This window comes from Oncorhynchus keta, chromosome 2, assembly GCF_023373465.1.
Source record: "Oncorhynchus keta strain PuntledgeMale-10-30-2019 chromosome 2, Oket_V2, whole genome shotgun sequence".
Taxonomy (NCBI): domain Eukaryota; kingdom Metazoa; phylum Chordata; class Actinopteri; order Salmoniformes; family Salmonidae; genus Oncorhynchus; species Oncorhynchus keta.
In genome coordinates this window covers 65472835-65492239 of record NC_068422.1, presented here as the reverse complement: position 1 = coordinate 65492239, position 19405 = coordinate 65472835, and the positions used below count along the sequence as shown (strand labels likewise).

The 19405-nt window shown below is 43.5% G+C and overlaps 1 protein-coding gene across 3 annotated transcripts in view; it reads right to left on the bottom strand.

Moving 5' to 3' along the window:
- Nucleotides 1–4465: 4465 nt before the first annotated feature.
- LOC118358826 (trace amine-associated receptor 13c-like) overlaps nucleotides 4466–19405 on the bottom strand; it is a 38635-nt gene continuing 23695 nt past the window's right edge. Inside the window, exons 1-4 of one of the 3 annotated variants that reach the window (XM_035736787.2) lie at nucleotides 18453–18783; nucleotides 12578–12665; nucleotides 8474–8827; nucleotides 4466–7502 (exon numbers count right to left, since the gene is read on the bottom strand). In XM_035736787.2, the coding sequence (XP_035592680.1) occupies nucleotides 6601–7502; nucleotides 8474–8741 (1170 nt within the window). In that variant the 5' untranslated portion in view covers nucleotides 8742–8827; nucleotides 12578–12665; nucleotides 18453–18783 and the 3' untranslated portion in view covers nucleotides 4466–6600. Of the gene's footprint in view, nucleotides 7503–8473; nucleotides 8828–12577; nucleotides 12666–18452; nucleotides 18784–19405 lie in introns of those variants that run through there. The other 2 variants (XM_035736779.2, XM_035736762.2) reach the window with 2 other exon arrangements.

Below are 19405 nucleotides of genomic sequence, written 5' to 3'. Positions count from 1 at the left end.
TGTTGTATGTGTCGAATTGCTACGCTTTATCTTGGCCAGGTCGCAGTTGCAAATGAGAACTTGTTCTCAACTAGCCTACCTGGTTAAATAAAGGTGAAATAAAAATGAAATTTAAAAAAAATAATAATAGAAAATGGCTCAAGTAAGTGAACGTCACCCAGTAAAAGCCTACTTGAGTAAAAGTCCAAATGTAGTTGGTTTTAAATATTCCTAAGTATCAAAAGTAAATGTCATTGCTAAAATGTACTTAATATCAAAAGTAAAAGTATAATTTCAAATTCTTTATATGAAGTAAACCAGACGGCACAATTCTCTTGCTTTTTTTATTGACGGATAGCCATGGGCACACTCCACCACTCAGATATAATTTACAATTGAAGCATTTGTATTTAGTGAATCCGCCAGATCAGGTAGTAGGGAAGACCAGGGATGTTCTCTTGATAAGTGTGTGAATTGGACCATTTTCCTGGCCTGCTAAGCATTTCAAATGTAACGAGTACTTTTGGGTGCCAGGGAAACTGTATGGAGTAAAAAGTACATAATTTTCTTTAGGAATGTAAGTGAAGAAAAAGTAAAAGTTGTTAAAAATTTAAATAGTAAAGTACAGATACCCCGCAAAAACGACTTAAGTAGTACTTGAAACTATTTTTACTTAAGTACTTTACAACTCTCCCGACAGGTCAACAACCCTAAGCACACAGTCAAGACAACGCAGGAGTGGCTTCGGGACAAGTCTCTGAATGTCCTTGAGTGGCTAAGCACACAGTCAAGACAATGTAGGAGTGGCTTCGGGACAAGTTTCTGAATGTCCTTGAGTGGCTCAGCCAGAGCCCGTACTTGAACCTGATCAAACATCTCTGGAGAGACCTGAAAATGTGTGTAGATTGATGAGGAAAAAAACAATTTCATCAATTTTAGAATACGGCTGTAAACGTAACGAAATGTGGAAAAATTCAAGGGATCTGAGTACTTTCTGTCTTTAATTCCAGTTTGTCTACAAATGAATAATTGATATGTTGAATTCACGTCTCCATCTCAACCAATAATCAAAATTAAAGAATAGTACTAAATCAAATCAAACTTTAAATGCACTTTAAATAAAGTTTTATATGATATAGTCCAATTCTTAAAAGTCAATTTTTGGAGACGTGAATCTAATATTTAAATGATTAATTTGTAGACAAACTGGAATTAAAACTAGTCAGTGGCACAGATGGAACTATCCAAGCAGAAGACACATCTCCTTCAAATGTTAATATTTGATTGCATTGACAACCAAACACAATTCAATGTCACTAAATATCATAACACTTGAAATCCGGACTAGAAACCCTAGGCCTATTTGTATTGTCTATTTTGAGTTGAATTCTGGGTTGAATTGAAACAATAGCTGTTGATGACTTTGCAAATGCTATATAAGCATTTGCTATATTACCATGATGACATAATCCTGTTGTGAAAATACACCCTCAAAACAACCGTTTACGTTGATGACCTTTTTTTCAAATCCGATGTATTTTCCACATGGATTCCACATCACAAGGGTGCTGAGGGTGGATGAATATTTGACATATAGTGAGTCGATCTTTGTATTTATCAATGGAGCCTCTGATCGTTGAATGGCCTGTATGGTGAATCACCTCACCTTCAGAGAACAAACCTGTGACAGCTCTCCAAACAGGAACTAAAATATGCTGGCTGGCTCCATGCACGTGTCATACACATATTCAAATCTTTCTATGAATAAACAAATGCCTTAAGATCTCTCCTTTTTTTTACAAGCAAATGTCATTTTGTTTGTTTAAAGGAAAGCATCTTTCTTTGTGTCCTTAAAAAAAAAATACAGGAATGAATGGTGATATTTGACAGGGAGGTTGTTTGTTGAGGTTGTTACAAGAGCGCTATCAGTAGCTGACACAATGTTCTTCCTGTTAATTGTCTGGGTCCTATTTACCTGGGTGGTAATGATTGGAGCTTCCCTTGAGCACCTTGCATCACAAAACTTCACTCTAGAGAGTAACAGGAGGGATTAATGCCAGCCTGTCTATTCAGAGTTGCTACAAACAATGGGGTAAAACACGTTTTAAGCACTTAAAAAATGCTATAGTCAATCTGCTTTTCAACCTTTATCTTTTGGTAGAAGACAAGCTTAAAATCATATCCAATGCCTAATACACAATTTCAAGAAGGTAAAACGTTTTTTGATGAAACGTTTTTGAACATGTCATGTCTTGCAAAGTTTTTGACCTTACAATTTCACTAAGCGATGTGAAGGGTACATTCACTAACCTCAGACTGGCTAGTCACACAGCGAGAGCAAGCAGGCTAAATCATCTCTCTTTCCATAAAAGTGTAGCCGCAAGGAAAGTTGCAGTTGTCTTATTTCCCAACAGCTCCCACCTGTGTATAATGGCTGAACCAGCCCTAATGTAACCTCACCAAACACAATGTTGCTAAGATGCCTACAAGGACTGTTTCTGTCCCTCACCAGCACACCAATATAGCATGAAAATGAAAAACATCAAAAGGAACCAAACATAATAGCTTCTGCTACCAGAGATTTGAAATTCAATACAATGATTACTAAGTGTGTATTTCTATTCAGCCTAAAAAGTGTCTGTGAATCACTTGGCAGGTTAAAAAACATTTAAAGTAGGATCTTGTTTACCAGAGTTGCTCGTTGTTACTGTAAAAATATGCAACCTGTCAAGTTACCCCATGACATTGCCTGAAGTGAAACACATTACTATAATTTGAATCCTCATCTTTATCTGGCAGCAGATTTGGTGCCAACTATTTGAGATTGGCAATTAGGCAGTAGGAACTTTAACCATGGGCTGAGAACATCCTCTCGTTAATGACTACCTTTCAGCTGAAAAGGAAAGCTGGTTTAGAGCTGGTTGGGTGGCAGAGATGTCTGCAGGGGCAGTTTAAGGATGCAATTAGCCAGTAACTTTCGAGATTTCCTAAACACAAAAAGGATTTCTTGTTGTCATCTCAAACCCTAATTAGATGAACCACAGATGGGCTGTCAGTGTCCTGGGGAAATGAACAGTGCTGTCATTCTGGTGGCCACGGAGTCAAAGCACTTGGTATATACAGTATGCAAACATAGACCTACGAACACTGTTGTCAGACTGTTAGTTGTGCCATAATGATACAACCCAAATTATAGGTCCACTTTTAGATTGTGAAATGAACAACACACAGCAGCATATTTTAATCATGCCTCTGTCTCGCTCTCTCTCCTCTCTTTCTCCCTCTTCCCCATATCTCTCTCTCCCAGTAAGTGGTTCTTTTGACAGTCCAGTGTTCTCCTTAGCCTTGCCTTGTGTCACATGACCAGCCATGTGTCAGATCATTTATGTCATGGTAGTGCTGTAGGAGGAATATGCTTTAATCACATCTCTGCCAGACAGACCTCTGTTCTGACATACCAGCCTCTCCCCATCCATTTCCATCTAATGCTTCCTCGCAGCATCTCCAGACTGCTCTGATTATGAGGAGGGAATGTGATATCCAAACTCCCTCTCTGTCAACCGGGGGGATAAGATGAAGCACGGCTCTGCGGAGCACGCATCTGACATGTTCTATATTCAGCAAAGAGCATTTCTCTCAACAAACAAGCAATTCACTGCTCAGTGATGGGCCTGGTGCCAATCACAGCCGATTTATTGGGCTCCCGGGTGGCGCAGTGGTCTAAGGCATTGCTTTGCAGCGCTAGAGGTGTCACTGCAGACCCTGGTTCGATCCTGGGCTGTATTACAACTGCCCATGATCGGGAGTCCCATCCGGCGGTGTACAATTGGCCCAGCGTTGTCCGGGTTAGGGGACCGGCTGTCATTGTAAATAAGAATTTGTTCTTCACTGACGTGCCTAGTTAAATAAAGGTAAACAAATATTATTACAATCATTTTATCGCCATAATAACCCTGTTGCTGACATAGTTTGTGAGGCCAGCACATGGGAGTGAGGAGTAGCTTCCTGATTATATGCACATTTACTAAGTCTACCATTTACTAGGTCTACCATTTACTAGGTCTACCAATTTATGATCTGTTGTCAGAAAGATGGCATGGTCGTACATAAATAGTGATAGTAGATAAAAATCTATTGTATATATATATATTTTTTTAATCCTTTTTTTATGCCACATTTGTAAACTATGACATGACTAATGAGGATTTGTGTGAGAGATCACATTGTAGACATTATCAGGACTCCTGAGACATCCAGTGGCTTGTTGACCACAGCTAGCAGGGTGTTTGTTCTCTTCTCCACTAACGTTTCTCAAATGGAAGGAAGTTGGATCCTGATGAGGCCAAACGATGAAAATGGTTGGTTCTAGTGTAGCTTGTGTAACTGCTGAAGCGGTGAATTTTAGAGCAGAGGTCTGAAAGACATTTAGTACTGTCTGAACACATTACTCTCATGACTGAACACCATTAAAAACTCACAAATCAAGTGTTTCCAAATGCGTTTATGACTAAATCTGACGTCATCTGATGAATAATGCAATACTGATAAAGTTCTGTACAGTGCTTACATATCGACACAGCAATGTTCACATTGTACATAAACCAAAGTCTCTAAGCTTGTAAAATATTTCAAAACAGATATTTTATTTTCATAAAATATCATCGTCACTGTGACAAAATGTACCAAACAGCTATTTAGTACAGATCATATGGAACTTATCCTGATTTCTTTGAGTGATGTTTATTGAAAATGCTACAAAATGTTTACTTTAGTCATGTCATTTCGAGTTAGATATTATTTGAATTTAATCAACATTGTATAAGTGCTGTAAATATCTGGAGCATGTTTTTCCTTGAATAATAATAATCTTATAAACATATAATGGTATGAGAATATTCAGAGGTATATGTAGCCCCTCTAAATGGTGTAACTTTAGAGCCGCTAAACAGAACAGATTAAACAGAGGATTTGGTCTTTGTGGGTCATTCACCCTCAAAACATAAGATAAGGCATCTGAATCGTTATGTCTATTTCAGTGAATTTATAAATGTTTTATTTATGTTTCGTATTCATTTTTGATTGTTGTACCATTCAGATACATTTTTCCTTTTGTACACTGGCATCCATGAGATGAATAAGGTCATTTTCATGTAAAAGAGCCCATGAACACCAACATGTAAAGGTCATAGGAGCATGTCAAACTGGGTGTCAAATGAAAGCTAAGAGTCTATATTTTTTTTTAAACCATTTCCATCTTAGAAATTAGGAATAAGCAAGTGCTTTGAATTTCTGGAAAAGGGGTCTTTGAAAACTACCAGAAAAAGTATTAAAATGGTATTAGAAATACATCAAAACACAATAATGTTGAAGAAATGACCCCTGCCAACTAATATCAACACATATTTCGCTTTGGAGAAATGTTTCTGCCTTCTGTAAGTTTATGAAACATTGCCTTATGCCTTGAAATAGTAGTCACAAATCACAGTTTGGTTCACAAGTTTGGACAGCACAGCACAGTACACAGCACAGTACAGAAAAGTAGAGTATAGTTTAGTACAGTACTGTACAGTAGAGTAGAGTTTAGTACAGTACACAGTAGGGCACACTACAATTGAGTACACTATAATGTACTGTACTGTACAGAACTCTACTGTAATGATTTCTGCTCTACTGTGTTGTATTGTACTCTACTGTGCTGTATTGTACTCTACTGTGCTGTATTGTACTCTACTGTGCTGTATTGTATTGTACTCTACTGTGCTGTATTGTACTCTACTGTGCTGTATTGTACTCTACTGTGCTGTATTGTACTCTACTGTGCTGTATTGTACTCTACTGTGCTCTGCTGTACTTTGATGTCTAAACTTGTGAAACAAAGACATCTATGATTGGTTCAGATTTCATTTGGTCTTGTTTGGGGGCGGAGCTAATTAAAATAATATCCAGTGTGTAGAATAATACATGAATATGCAAAAGAGGATATTGCATATGTAAACCTTTGTGAACCTATTCAGGATACATTACCTTGAAGAGAATGACATTCATATCCATAATTATGCATTTCTGTGTCGTACAGATCATGGACCCGGGGATTTGCCCATAACTTTATAAAAAAAACAACATCACTCTTCATTTAGATTCATTTCATTCACTCACATTTGATTAGGCCATCCTCATGAATATAATGGTATTATAGCCCAAATAAAAGCTATTATAGAGAAAATTGTGCAAAATTAACACGTTTCTGGATAGTCACAAAACATGTCACAAAACAAATGAAAACCATACATTACTTACAACTCTATGATAAAGTGCATGTTATTAAGATATCCCCCACAGATATCTCACCTAGTCCAATGAGACAGCTTGAGTCATATGATTTAAATGATGCTGGGAATAACTGGCAACTACTAGATACCGCATAGGTTAGCTACAGTTATGTTTCATTATTTAAACACAGTGAAAAAAAATGGAAACAATTAATTTTCCATAATTGTGTATTTTGTTGTTGTTGTTTTACCTGAAGTTAAATGCCGATTAAATCCCTCTCTCCATAGTAAAGTGAAAGGAAAGGGCACTGGTTGTCTTTTCAAAATAGAGGAGGTGAGGTTTGGGGTGTAGTCACAAGGTAGGTGGGGGTGGTGTAGCTCCGCCTTTCTCCCCATGGGAAGGTGAGTGCTCCCTCTGAAAAAGCAGAGTCACTCCTTTCTTGAAGCGCTGGTCTCTCACGCTGTATATTATCACATTACAGCAGCTGTTCCCAGTCAGGATCCAGAAGGCTACAAAGGAGAAGTTGCACCAGGTGAAGCCCACCACGTTGCCCAGCACAAACACAGCGATGGGGGTGAAGGAAGCCGTGAAGGCAAACGTCAGAATGCTGATCGTCTTGGCGGCCTTGATGTCAGAGAAGGAGGGTCTATGTTGGCAGCCGCCTCCCCCTCCCTCGACCCCTACATTCCCCTCTGACATGAGCTTACGTTTGCGTGTGTAGTGGCGAATGCTGGTGAAGGACAGGATGTTGAATACCAGGGTGCCGCCCAGCAGCGTGAAGTCAAACACAGGGAACAGCAGGAGGATGTTGGCGTCAGAGGGCAGCGTGACTCCATCCCACAGGGGGACGTAGTTACACATCCGGCTGCACTCACTGTACTCCAGTGTGAAGTTGTTGCTGAGGATGAGGGGGGCCAGGGCCAGGAGGAAACTGCCTGCCCAGGAGAAGAGGATGAGAAACAGGGTACGTCTCCGTGTCACCAGGTGGTCCTTATGAAGGGGCCATAAGATGGCCACACAGCGCTCTACCGTCATCAGGAAAATAGTACTGATGGAGACAAATGTACAGCCAGCGAAGACTGGACCAATCAGCATGCAGGGCTGCCAGGGGCCCACCAGGCCCCCCATGGAGGGGTCAGTGCCCCCCTGGTACCAGACAGGAGGGGAACTGGTCACCATCAGAGAGATCTCAGTGTAGACAGAGAAAGGAACAACCACCACTCCAACCATCATGTCTGCTATGGCCAGAGAGACTGTCAGGAGAGAAAGGTCATTCACAGTTCACACTCAACCACGTATGGTACAAATCCCTGTGTTCTATAAGCTGATTTTACATTTAATTCCATGGGAAACAAATCTACAGTCTGTGTGGAAATGGTTTCGCTGCTTTTGAGGCAATGCACAAAGGAATCCCTGATTGTAACTGAACAGTATTGAAAATTGATTTAGTTCTCTGCTGTTTACATACCCTACATTATTCATCTCATATGTATATGTATATACTGTACTCTATATCGTCTACTGCATCTTTATGTAATACATGTATCACTAGCCACTTTAACTATGCCACTTTGTTTACATACTCATCTCATATGTATATACTGCACTCAATACCATCTGCTGTATCTTGCCTATGCCGCTCTGTACCATCACTCACTCATATATCTTTATGTACATATTCTTATCCCCTTACACTTGTGTCTATAAGGTAGTAGTTTTGGAATTGTTAGCTAGATTACTTGTTGGTTATTACTGCATTGTCGGAACTAGAAGCACAAGCATTTCGCTACACTCGCATTAACATCTGCTAACCATGTGTATGTGACAAATAAAATTGGATTTGATTTGATTTAATCCACAAGCACCGACTGCCTTAATTAATCCTGCCAATCTAAATAACGCAGGGTGGCAGGTAGCCTAGCAGTTAAGCGCATTGGGCCAGTAACTGAAAAGTCTCTAGTTCGAATCCCCGAGCTGACTAGGTGAAAAATGTATCGATGTGGGCTTGAGCAAGGCACTTAGCCATAATTGCTCCGAAAGTCACTCTGGGTAAGAGTGTCTGCTAAAAAGTTCAATGTAACCAGCAGGCAACATAAACAAACATGTGACTAGAAATCTTAGAACAACTCCAGAACATTAAACCAGACTTTGAATTTCACCTTTCAGTGTCAAAAACACCAAAGGTTGTTCTTCCAAGTTTGAATCAGTGAGTTTGTTTGTTTACCTTTGAGGTATCCCTGTGGTGTACGGACCTGTCTTGTCTGCATGAAGACGGTGAGCGTGACCACGTTGCCCACCACTATGGCGAAGGCCAGACTGACCATAAACACCACAGCCAGGGTACGGTTCAGCAGGCCACAGCAGCAGAAGGTGCAGAAGGGGGCCAGAGTCTTGTCTGACCCCGGCACAACCAGGGCAGCTGCTGTCAGGTTGGGGCTCACAATCGCCTGTGTGCTCCATGGAACACTCAGGTTGGCCAGGGGATCAGGCATGGTAGTCTGGACGAGGCCCAGGACAAACCTCACTACTAGGAGAACTTTGTGCTCCTGGTGCCCATGTGCTGGACTGAGAGATGCTCCTGGAGAAACAAGCAGGAACATCATAAACCAAGGTAAACCATCAAACCTGTCCAAAGGAAAACTACAAACACTGCTATGAAACACATCATACAGAGTTGATTTGCATGATAAACACTCACATCACCTACTGTGTTATCTAGCTATATGTTTCCTAAAATGACCTACAAGGAAACTGCAAAAATAAAGGAAACACTTGAGTAAATGAGGGATACAAAATGTATTGAATGCAGATGCTTCCACACAGGTTTGTGTGTGTCTCAGTCACCAGATGTCAACCCAGTTAAACACACATGGGAGATTCTGGAACAGCGCCTGAGGCAGCGTTTTCTACCACCATCAACAACACCCCAAATGATTGAATTTCTCATGGAAGAATGGTGTTGCATCCCTCCAATAGAGTCCCAGACACTTGAAGAATCTATGCCAAGCCTCATTGAAGCTGTTCTGGAGACTCATGGTGGCCCTATTTAAGACATTTTATGTTGGCGTTTCCTTTATTTTGGCAGTTATACAGTATGTTCTGCAGAAGGGCACTGCTAACGACACCTCACAAATCCCCATCAACGAACAACCTCTATTATTATACAGCAATAAAGAAAATTGCTTGCTTTTGAGGTATTGAATATACTACAAAATGGGCAATCATGATGTATTCAAAGGAAATTACATGTACTGTATACTTCCCAAATCATTGTAAGTACACAGTGTACCCCACAGGTTTATGTATGGTGTTTAATTTTTATAGTACTTCTGATATTTATTACTGCACGTCATATTCTCATGCTCCCAAGTGGCGCAGCAGTCTAAAGCACTGCATCTCAGTGCAAGAGGCATCACTACAGTCCCTGGTGCGAATCCAGGCTGTATCACATCCGGCCGTGATTGGGAGTCCCATAGTGCCGAGCAAATATTGGCCTAGTGTCATCCGGGTTTGGCCAGGGGTAGGCCATCATTGTAAATAAGAATTTGTTCTTAACTGACTTGCCTAGTTAAATAAAGGTTAAATAAAAAATACAAATAAATAATATATATATATATATTCTATGCACATCACAATGCTTGATTAGGGGATTTGTGAGATACATTGTTTTGTTTCACTGCAATATACAGTCAGATCCTAAATGAAAGACTATATAAAATAACAGCTTGGTCTCAAAGACTAACTTAGTAAATGTACATTTGTGCGTTTCTCTGGACCCCCAGAAAAGTCAGAGTTTTCGCCCCCCATATCAGATTATGTGGTGCTAGTGCTTGAAGTATCCTGTAGCTTTGCTTGAATGGATATGTTTATTTTTATTTGGTCGTCATTTTCTCATGTTAAGTCAAACTTTTATGTTTCACGAAGCTATAGGCCTACAGTGTCGCAATGCTGCAATTTCGAATGCTAGCTGGCGGCAATAATGTATTTACTTGTTCAGTAATTAAAGTGGAAAATTCTAAAATGTCAGATTGTAAAATTAATTATCGATGCAACTGTATACTAAATCAGTACCCAATAGATTTTTTTCTAATATACAACTGTCCTGTAGGCCTATAGCCTACCAGCCATCCTTGCACTCTCTCTCAGTATGGATAGAAAGTTTGGGCTGCATAAAACCAGTCTATTAATGACAAATAATACAAATCAGTCCACTGTCAAAACAATAGCTTACTAGGGCTTGTTTCATTATGCAAACAATGCAATCTAGCCTACTAGCCTATCTATAGCTATATACATTATTTAGCTGGTAGCCTCTTTATATTATTACATTGGTACTCCGTGTTAGCTGTCGGGGATATCAGTCTCATCACTCATAGGCTTTTACCAGTGTTCATAGAAGGGGGGGGGGGTCGCTCAGCACCGCTGGGTCTCTGACAGTCATCAGCTTGGTTTTCTGGGAGAAGAGGAGGACCCGTAGTCTCTCTAGAGGAATTGGAACTGTCACTATTCTTGAGGGGAGGAAGTAGCAAGGCCAGCTTCTCCTCTACTAGCTTCCACCTGCGATGGTGTTTGGTCACTTGATGACAAGGTGGTAGCTTTGCTGACGTGGTTATTGTCTTTAATTTGAGCTTGATCAGATAAAGCTTTTTGCGGCATATTTGTGCACCAATTAGTCTTGCCTTTGTTTATCCATCTTGAACAACTCACTCACTCTCCATCCGAGTCCGACCTGATTCACCTAACTTTTTTTAACTTGATAGCCCGAGGCAGGTTGCCACACTGAGAAATAGGCTAATTAGATGCATGAAAACTGTATTGTCTGTCTGACTCAGCTACTACCGATGTTGATTGGACAACACAAACACTTTGCTTGCTACATGTGAAAATTAAAAAGGATGGTTACTTATTTTTGTTTAAAAAAATTACTATGCAACTACTTACTACTTTTTAGCTACTTTGCAACTACTTAGCATGTTAGCTTGTTAGCTAACTCTTCCCTATAACCCCGACCTTAACCCCTAACCCCTTCTCAAACTTTTTGGTGATATCAAATTCATCAGTGAAAAATTGTAAATTAATAATATGACATTGTATTGTATTACACCCTCTAAACTTATTCCACGGATCCCTTGGCCAAAATGTGTTTATTCTGTAGTTAGTAGTATTCATAAAAAAATAAGTTATACATACACACTGAGTCTACCAAACATTAGGAACACCTACTTAATATTGAGTTGCACCTGTGGTTTGAATTGAAGAGGGCAGTCCACAAGGGCAGACGAATGATATCAAGGATCTGGAAATATTCTGTATGGAGGAATGGTATAAGATCCCTCCCAACATGTAATACAATCATCATAAAAAAATGTTTAAAGGCTGTGTTCTTATCCTCGCAAGGGGACCGTGCTAGAGTATTAAAAACAGGGGTGGCTATAATTTTTATACCTTTCTTTAAATATTCTTTTTTTTATTAATTGTTAAACAAAATCTCTTCTTCTGAGCACTGGCATTTGTATAAAACAATGTACTTTTCAGAGGTACCTTTTGTGTGAGGTAAGATGGAATGTTAAATGTTCCTTCTAAATCTTGTTATTGCGTAACATTTTATGCTTTTCTTTGAAACTAATAGTCCAAGAGTACTCAATGTTCAGAACCACATTTTGGTTTCAGCTGACAACTACATACCTTTCCCTTTCAATCTCCTACACAATATCCCCTTGACTGCTGTGCATGAAGATATCAAGAGAGACAGACATCTAGCAAGAAAAAGGCAATTGGAGGGAACACTGACAGAACAACAATAAAAAATGTGAATGTGGAAATGTGTTAAAGAACATTGTGAGTCCGACTGTAAAAATAGCCCAGCCCAGTTAATATTGGCTGCAGCTGCAGCTCCTCCGGCAGCAGCATTCCCACATCATCTTACGTTAGGGACACAGATCAAGGGTTCTCTAGGGACTGACAATATTCTTCAAGCTAATTACATCCAGTTTATTAACATCGAGGATGAGTGCCACATGTTTAAGATAATATACACAGAATAATGGAGCTGTAACACACTTCTATGCGTCGTGGGTGCTGAGTCAGGTGCAGGAAGCAGAGGGTAAAGGACAATGTTTTATTTCCGGCGCAGGAAAATGGTCACGCCAAAACACCAGGCGCAATAACAAGACTGGCCCAAAACCAGGACCCAACCAGTCCGGAGAAAAACAAGAAAAACACAACCACAAATATGAACAGAAGAAAATAAGCCCGCACAAAGAGCAGGCGGGGATTACCGGCTTAAATAGCCCAACTAAAACCTAAACAAGTCCAGAACTGCACGTACTGTGTACGCCGGGGACCCCTCGATGTCCAGAGGGGGCGGAGGTACCTACGGCACCTCACCTTCCTGCAGGGGACCAGCTACCACCGTCCTGAGGAGAGACGCATGAAAAGAGGGGTTAATACAATAGTAAGAAGGGAGTTGTAATCTATAACACGTTTATCCTCCTCAGGACTTTAAAGGGCCCCACACACTGCAGCCCCGGCTTCCGGCAGGGCAGGCAGGCGGAGGGGCAAGTTTCGGGGCGAGAGCCAGACCCTGTCCCCGGTGCGAACACAGGGGCCTCACTCCAGTGGCGGTCAGCGCTCCTCTTCTGCCATCCACCAGCTTGCTTGAGGGATTCCTGGATGGCCTTCCAGGTCTCCTTAGAACGCAGCACCCACTCCTCCACAGCAGGAGCCTCGGTCTGACTCTGATGCCACGGTGCCAGGACCTGCTGGTAGCCCAACATGCATTGAAACGGTGACATGTTCGTGGAGGAGTGGCGGAGTGAGTTCTGAGCCACTTCCGCCCATGGGACATACCTCGCCCATTCTCCTGGCCGGTGCTGGCAATACGACCGCAGAAACCTGCCTACCTCCTGGTTCACTCTCTCCACCTGCACATTACTCTCGGGGTGATACCCGAGGTCAGGCTGACCGAGACCCCCAGACGCTCCATAAACGCCCTCCGCACTCGGGACGTGAACTGGGTACCTGATCAGAAACGATGTCCTCAGGCACCCCGTAGTGCCGGAAGACGTGGGTAAATAGTGCCTCCGCAGTCTGTAGGGCCGTAGGGAGACCGGGCAATGGGAGGAGACGGCAGGACTTAGAAAACCAATCCACAACGACCAGGATCGTGGTGTTCCCCTGAGACGGAGGACGATCGGTAAGAAAGTCCACCGACAGATGAGACCACGGCCGTTGTGGAACGGGGAAGGGGCTGTGGAGGCAGGTGCCGAGGAGCCTTACTCTGAGCGCACACCGAACAGGAAGAGACATAGAACCTCACGTCTGGTGAAAAACATGGCCTGACGAGGATTCAGTCTCCTCGCTGCCCGGATGTACTCCAGATTACGGTGGTCAGTCCAGATGAGGAAAGGGTGCTTGGCCCCCTCAAGCCAGTGTCTCCACACCTTCAGGGCCTTTACCACAGCTAACAACTCCCGGTCCCCCACATCATAGTTTCGCTCCACCGGACCGAGCTCCTTCGAAAAGAAAGCGCAGGGGCGGAGCTTCGGTGGCGTGCGCGAGCGCTGTGATAGCACGGCTCCAACCCCAGCCTCGGACGCGTCCACCTCCACTATGAACGCCAAAGAGGGGTCCGGATGTGCCAACATGGGAGCATCAGTAAACCGCCTTCAAACGATTGAAAGCTCTGTCCACCTCTGCCGACCACCGTAACCGCATCCCCCCCCCTTCAGCAGTGAGGTAATGGGAGCCGCTACCTGGCCAAAATCCCGGATAAACCTCCAGTAGTAATTGGCAAACCCTAAAAACCGCTGCAACTCCTTTACCGTGGTCGGAGTCGGCCAATTACGCACGGCCTTAACTCGGTCACACTCCATCACCACCCCAGAGGTGGAAATGCGAGCACCCAGGAAGGAGATGGCTCATTTGGAGAACACACATTTCTCAGCCTTAACATACAGGTCATGCTTCAGCAGTCGCCCAAGTACCTTGCGCACCAGAGACACATGCGCAGAATAGATCAGGATATCATCAATATACACCACCACACCCTGCCCGTGCAGGTCCCTGAGAATCTCGTCTACAATGGATTGAAAGACGGCTGGAGCATTCTTTAACCCATACGGCATGACGAGGTACTCATAATGGCCCGATGTGGTACTAAACGCGGTTTTCCACTCGTCTCCATCCTGAATACGCACCTGATTATACGCGCTCCTGAGGTCCAGTTTTGTGAAAAAACGCACTCCGTGAAATGATTCCACCGCCGTAGCGATGAGAGGTAGCGGGTAACTAAACCCCACTGTGATGGAATTGAGACCTCGATAATCAATGCACGGACGCAGACCTCCCTCCTTTTTTTTTCACAAAAAAGAAACTTGAGGAGACGGGTGACATGGAGGGCCAAATGTACCCCTGTCCCAGAGATTCCGTGACATATGTCTCCATAGCCAACGTCTCCTCCTGTGACAATGGGTACACGTGACTCCTGGGAAGTGCAGCGTTTACCTGGAGGTTTATCGTGCAATCCCCCTGTCGATGAGGTGGTAATTTGGTTGCCCTCTTTTTACAGAAGGCGATAGCCAAATCGGCATACTCAGAGGGAATGCGCAGTGGAAACCTGGTCTGGACTTTCCACCGACGTGGCACTGATGTAAACTCCCATACACCTACCTGAACACTCCTCTGACCACCCCTGGAGAGCCCCCTGTTTCCATGAAATCCTAGGATTGTGACTGGCCAGCCAGGGAACACCCAGCACCACTGGAAACGCAGGTGAATCGATAAGGAAGAGACTAATCTGCTCCCTATGATCCCCCTGCGTTACCATGTCCAGTGGAACCGTGGCCTCCCTGACCAGCCCTGACCCTAACGGTCGGCTATCTAAGGAGTGCACGGGGAAGGGTGGATCTATCGGCACCAGCGGAATCCCCAGCTTACGGGCGAGTCCGCGATCCATAAAGTTCCCAGCTGCACCTGAATCAACTAGCTCCTTATGCTGGAGAGAGGGAGACCCTAACCCTAACCCTAAACTCAGGGAAGAAAATATACAAACATGTGACCAACAGGGAGCTCTGGGTGAGTTTGGTGCTGACTCGCCTGGGGTGACCGAGAAGTGTTCTGCCTACCCTCTCGACTCCCAGACGGGCTCCTCCAGCACCGGTCGGAAGTGTGTCCTCTCCAACCACAATTGGTGCAGTAGGAGCCTCCTCCTCCGGTACCCATCGATGCGGCCCCCCCTAACTCCATAGGTATGGGAGCGGGAGGGCCAGGAGGTGGAACTGACAGGACACTTTCTGAATGGGCAGCTAGCAGATTGTCTAGCCGGATCGACATGTTTATGAGTTCATCGAGGGAGAGAGTGACGTCCCGACAAGCTAGCTCCCTGCGGACGTCTTCCCGGAGGCTGCACCGGTAGTGGTCCATCAGGGCCCTGTCATTCCACCCAGCCCCAGCGGCCAAGGTCCGGAACTCCAGCGCAAAGTCCTGCACGCTCCTCGTCTCCCGCCTAAGGTGGAACAGCCGTTCCCCTCCGGAGAGTGGTCAAACACGGCCCGGAAACGATGGGTGAACTCTGGGTAGTGGCCCACTCCAGGGCTCGGCCCGTCAGGCAGGAGACGAGGATGCTCACCCTCTCTACGCCCGAGGGAGTCGGCCTCACGGTAGCCAGGTACAGCTCGAGCTGGAGCAAAAATCCCTGGCACCCAGCCGCAAGTGCGCTGGGGCCAGACGCCGCCGGAGGAGTGGGTTGAGTCGGCGAGGTGGGGAGACCACGCCTCTCCCATCGGTCCATTCTCTCCATCATTTGGTCCATCGCCGACCCAATCCGATGGAGGATGGCCGTATGATGGAGGACACGCTCCGCCATCGATGGGAGGGGGTGGCCGCTGCTCCTGCTGACTCCATGTAGGTGCAGGCTTCTGTAACGCACTTCTATGCGTAGTGGGTGCGGAGTCAGGTGCAGGAACCAGAGGGTAAAGGACAATGTTTTATTCCGGCGCAGGAAAATGGTCACGCCAAAACACCAGGCGCAATATCAAGACCGGCCCAAAACCAGGACCCAACCAGTCCGGAGAAAAACAAGAAAAACGCACAACCACAAACATGAACAGAGGAAAATAGGCCCCAGCACAAAGAGCAGGCGGGGATTACCGGATTATATAGCCCAACTAAAACCTAAAAAAGAAACAGGTGTAACCAATAAGACAAAACCAACAGAAAAGGGAAAAGGGATCGGTGGCAGCTAGTAGACCGGTGACGACGAACACCGAGCGCCGCCCGAACAGGAAGAGGAGCCGCCTTCGGTGGGAGTCGTGACAGGAGCCCTTAACCTTTACGGCACCTTGAAAGTTTTTTTTTCTCTCCATGCAATCTTCGAACGCACAAGTATGTGTGTGCAAAAGGCTGAATGAAGCTAATGAATCCAACATGGACAGAGAGGCTGCATGTTTTTGTTCATCATGAGCCATGCCTATAGACCAATCACCATGACTAAATAGCTCAACTAAGAGCAGCAATTTACTCTACGGGTCATAATGGGAAGTGGATGCTCAACTTGCAATATTTAATTTTCTTATATAATGACACATAACCAGTGGTGTAAAGTGCTCAAGTAAAAATACTTTAAAGTACTACTTAAGTCATTGTTTGTGGTATCTGTACTTTATATTTGACAACTTTTACTTTTACTTCACTACCTTCCTAAAGAAATGTTTTACTCCAAGTATTTGTTACATTTCGAATGCTTAGCAAGACAGGAAAATTCACACACTTATCAAGAGAACATACCTGGTCATCCCTTCTGCTTCTGATCTGGCAGACTACATGCACACATTATTATAGTTTTTACAACAAAACAAATCTCACAAAATCCTAACCAATGCAAAAGACCAAGGAGATGCAAGTGTTTGTGTGCACTAACAGTATAACAATAGGCAAACAAATGCCTTGCCCTTGATACAAATTAAAACAGTGTCTGTGCAAAGTAAAATGTCTAAGTGGTAGGCAGAAGTGTGTGGGTGAACATTTGGTAAACCGTGGTTGGTAGCTGGGTGAGGAGGGCTGACTGACCACAGGGCTCATGAGGCCTGTGTTTGTCATGCATGCAGGGGATACATGCTTGACTGTTTGAGGATAGCCGTGGCGGCCTCCTTGAGTGAGAGGCGTGCGGAAGGCTGCTGGATTAGGGGCGAGGTCAGGGCTCCCCCCTGGAGCAGGAAACACTCATCTGGAATAATGGACTGGCCATTTCTACTCGATGTCGCCCCAAGCCAGGGCTGTCTTCACTGTCATGGCCTAGCTGTACTTGAACACAGCAGTGACTCCTTCATCTCTCTCACACTCCCTCTCCTCCTTTTACCCTTTCTTCCCTTCTCCAAAGTCCACTCAATCTCTGACAACCCCCCCATACTACATATCTCTTTCACACCTCTCATCTACCTCTTACTTTCTCTATCAATCCACTTTATTTTGCTGTTACAGGATGTGTGAGGAGCACTGTGAACAGGGCCTGAATCTAGCTATCCGTTGATCTATAACTCCTCGCTTGCTCTGTTGATCTTTGTTGTGTTTGTTAACCATGTAGAGTAGTCTCATTGTTCTACTCCCTGTCAATATACTGTGGTCTCAATCACATTCGTCTAACAAACAGGCACCCCACCCGGAGCACATCACTCCAACAACTGTCCTGCTGTCTGCAGCAGCACAGGATTTACTGAACAAAAGCAACACATCTTGTGAGTGTGACTGTATCTGTGTGTACGGTATGAGAGAGGGGAAAGAAGAGCGATACAGAGATACAGTACGTCATTGTTCTCTTACACTCAATCATAAAAGTTCACTTTCCAAAGCACATCTTTGTTTTGTTTTTAACCTGGAAGCGCATATCAAATATATCTCAGATTACAAGTAAATGCATAGTAACAGTTTATTACCTCAATTAAACGAAACAGCACAGCCTCTGTCCACACATCAACTGGCGTCAGACAGAAGCTGTTGAATATTTTTTTTATCGCAAACATAACATATGAAATATCCATAAATCAGCATCTGGTAGATATTCAGTTTCCCCAATTATAAAACAGATAGAAATGCCATGTACCACAATTCATTCATTTCAAATTCAAATCTAGCAAACCAAACTATAATTTCAGTACAACATGCAGTTGAACACATGTACAGTGTTTGAATAATAAAGATAATCTCACCTGCATTGTCACTGTACTTGTTAAAAGTCCACCTTTAATGCCTGCAATATTGTGAACAAGTAAATGGTCCAATGGTCATTGATGTCCTTTTCTGAGTAAATCCAGCTGATAGGAGACAATTGGGTGAGATAGCAAATGTATAGTCCTGGTATCACACTATCTCCACAGACAACAGAATTGTACATCTACAGTAGACAGAGAAGCACTGCGCCACTACTGTCTTTCTTTATTTACTTCACTCTCTGTGCTTCAGCCTTCTCTCTCTGTCTGTCTGTCTCTCACTATATCCCTCTCTCTCTCTCTCCATCTAGTAGTCTCTGAGTCTCTCTCACATGCGCACGCTTTCTCGTTCTTCCACAATTGCAGCTGCAAGCTACAGTCCACAGGCAGCAGCTTCTCTCTCCCAGTCTCTTTCCCCCACACTTTCCCTCCCACGTTCCCCTCCCCCTTCTGTCCCTCACCACTCCAAGCGACTTATATGCCCTATGTCTTGTGCGCTCTTCACACTCATATAAAAAAGGTGCTATCGAGAAACTAAAAGGATTCTTCGGATAGAACCTTTTGGGGTTCCACGTAGAACCATTTCCACAGAGGGTTCTACATGGAACTAGTGCTGACTGATAAGTGTTTTTTGAGGTCGATTCGGTTTCGGTTCAATTATTTACAAAATAATCACTTTTTTAAATTTTGGTTACGATAATTAAAAAAAACATTAAGTGCATTATGAAATAATGATTTTCAAGTGATTTTAGAGCTTTTTTAATGGAAAGTCCAAAGCCAACAATTGTGAACATTCAATTGCCAAAATATTGAAAATATTACATTCTCTCTGTCAGGCCCACATTGGGTAGACATCAATAGAAGAATATGACATTACTATGAAATAATACAATATTTCAGTTGTTTATATTACTTTGATTTGATTTGGACTTTTTTTAAATTTGATGGCTTTA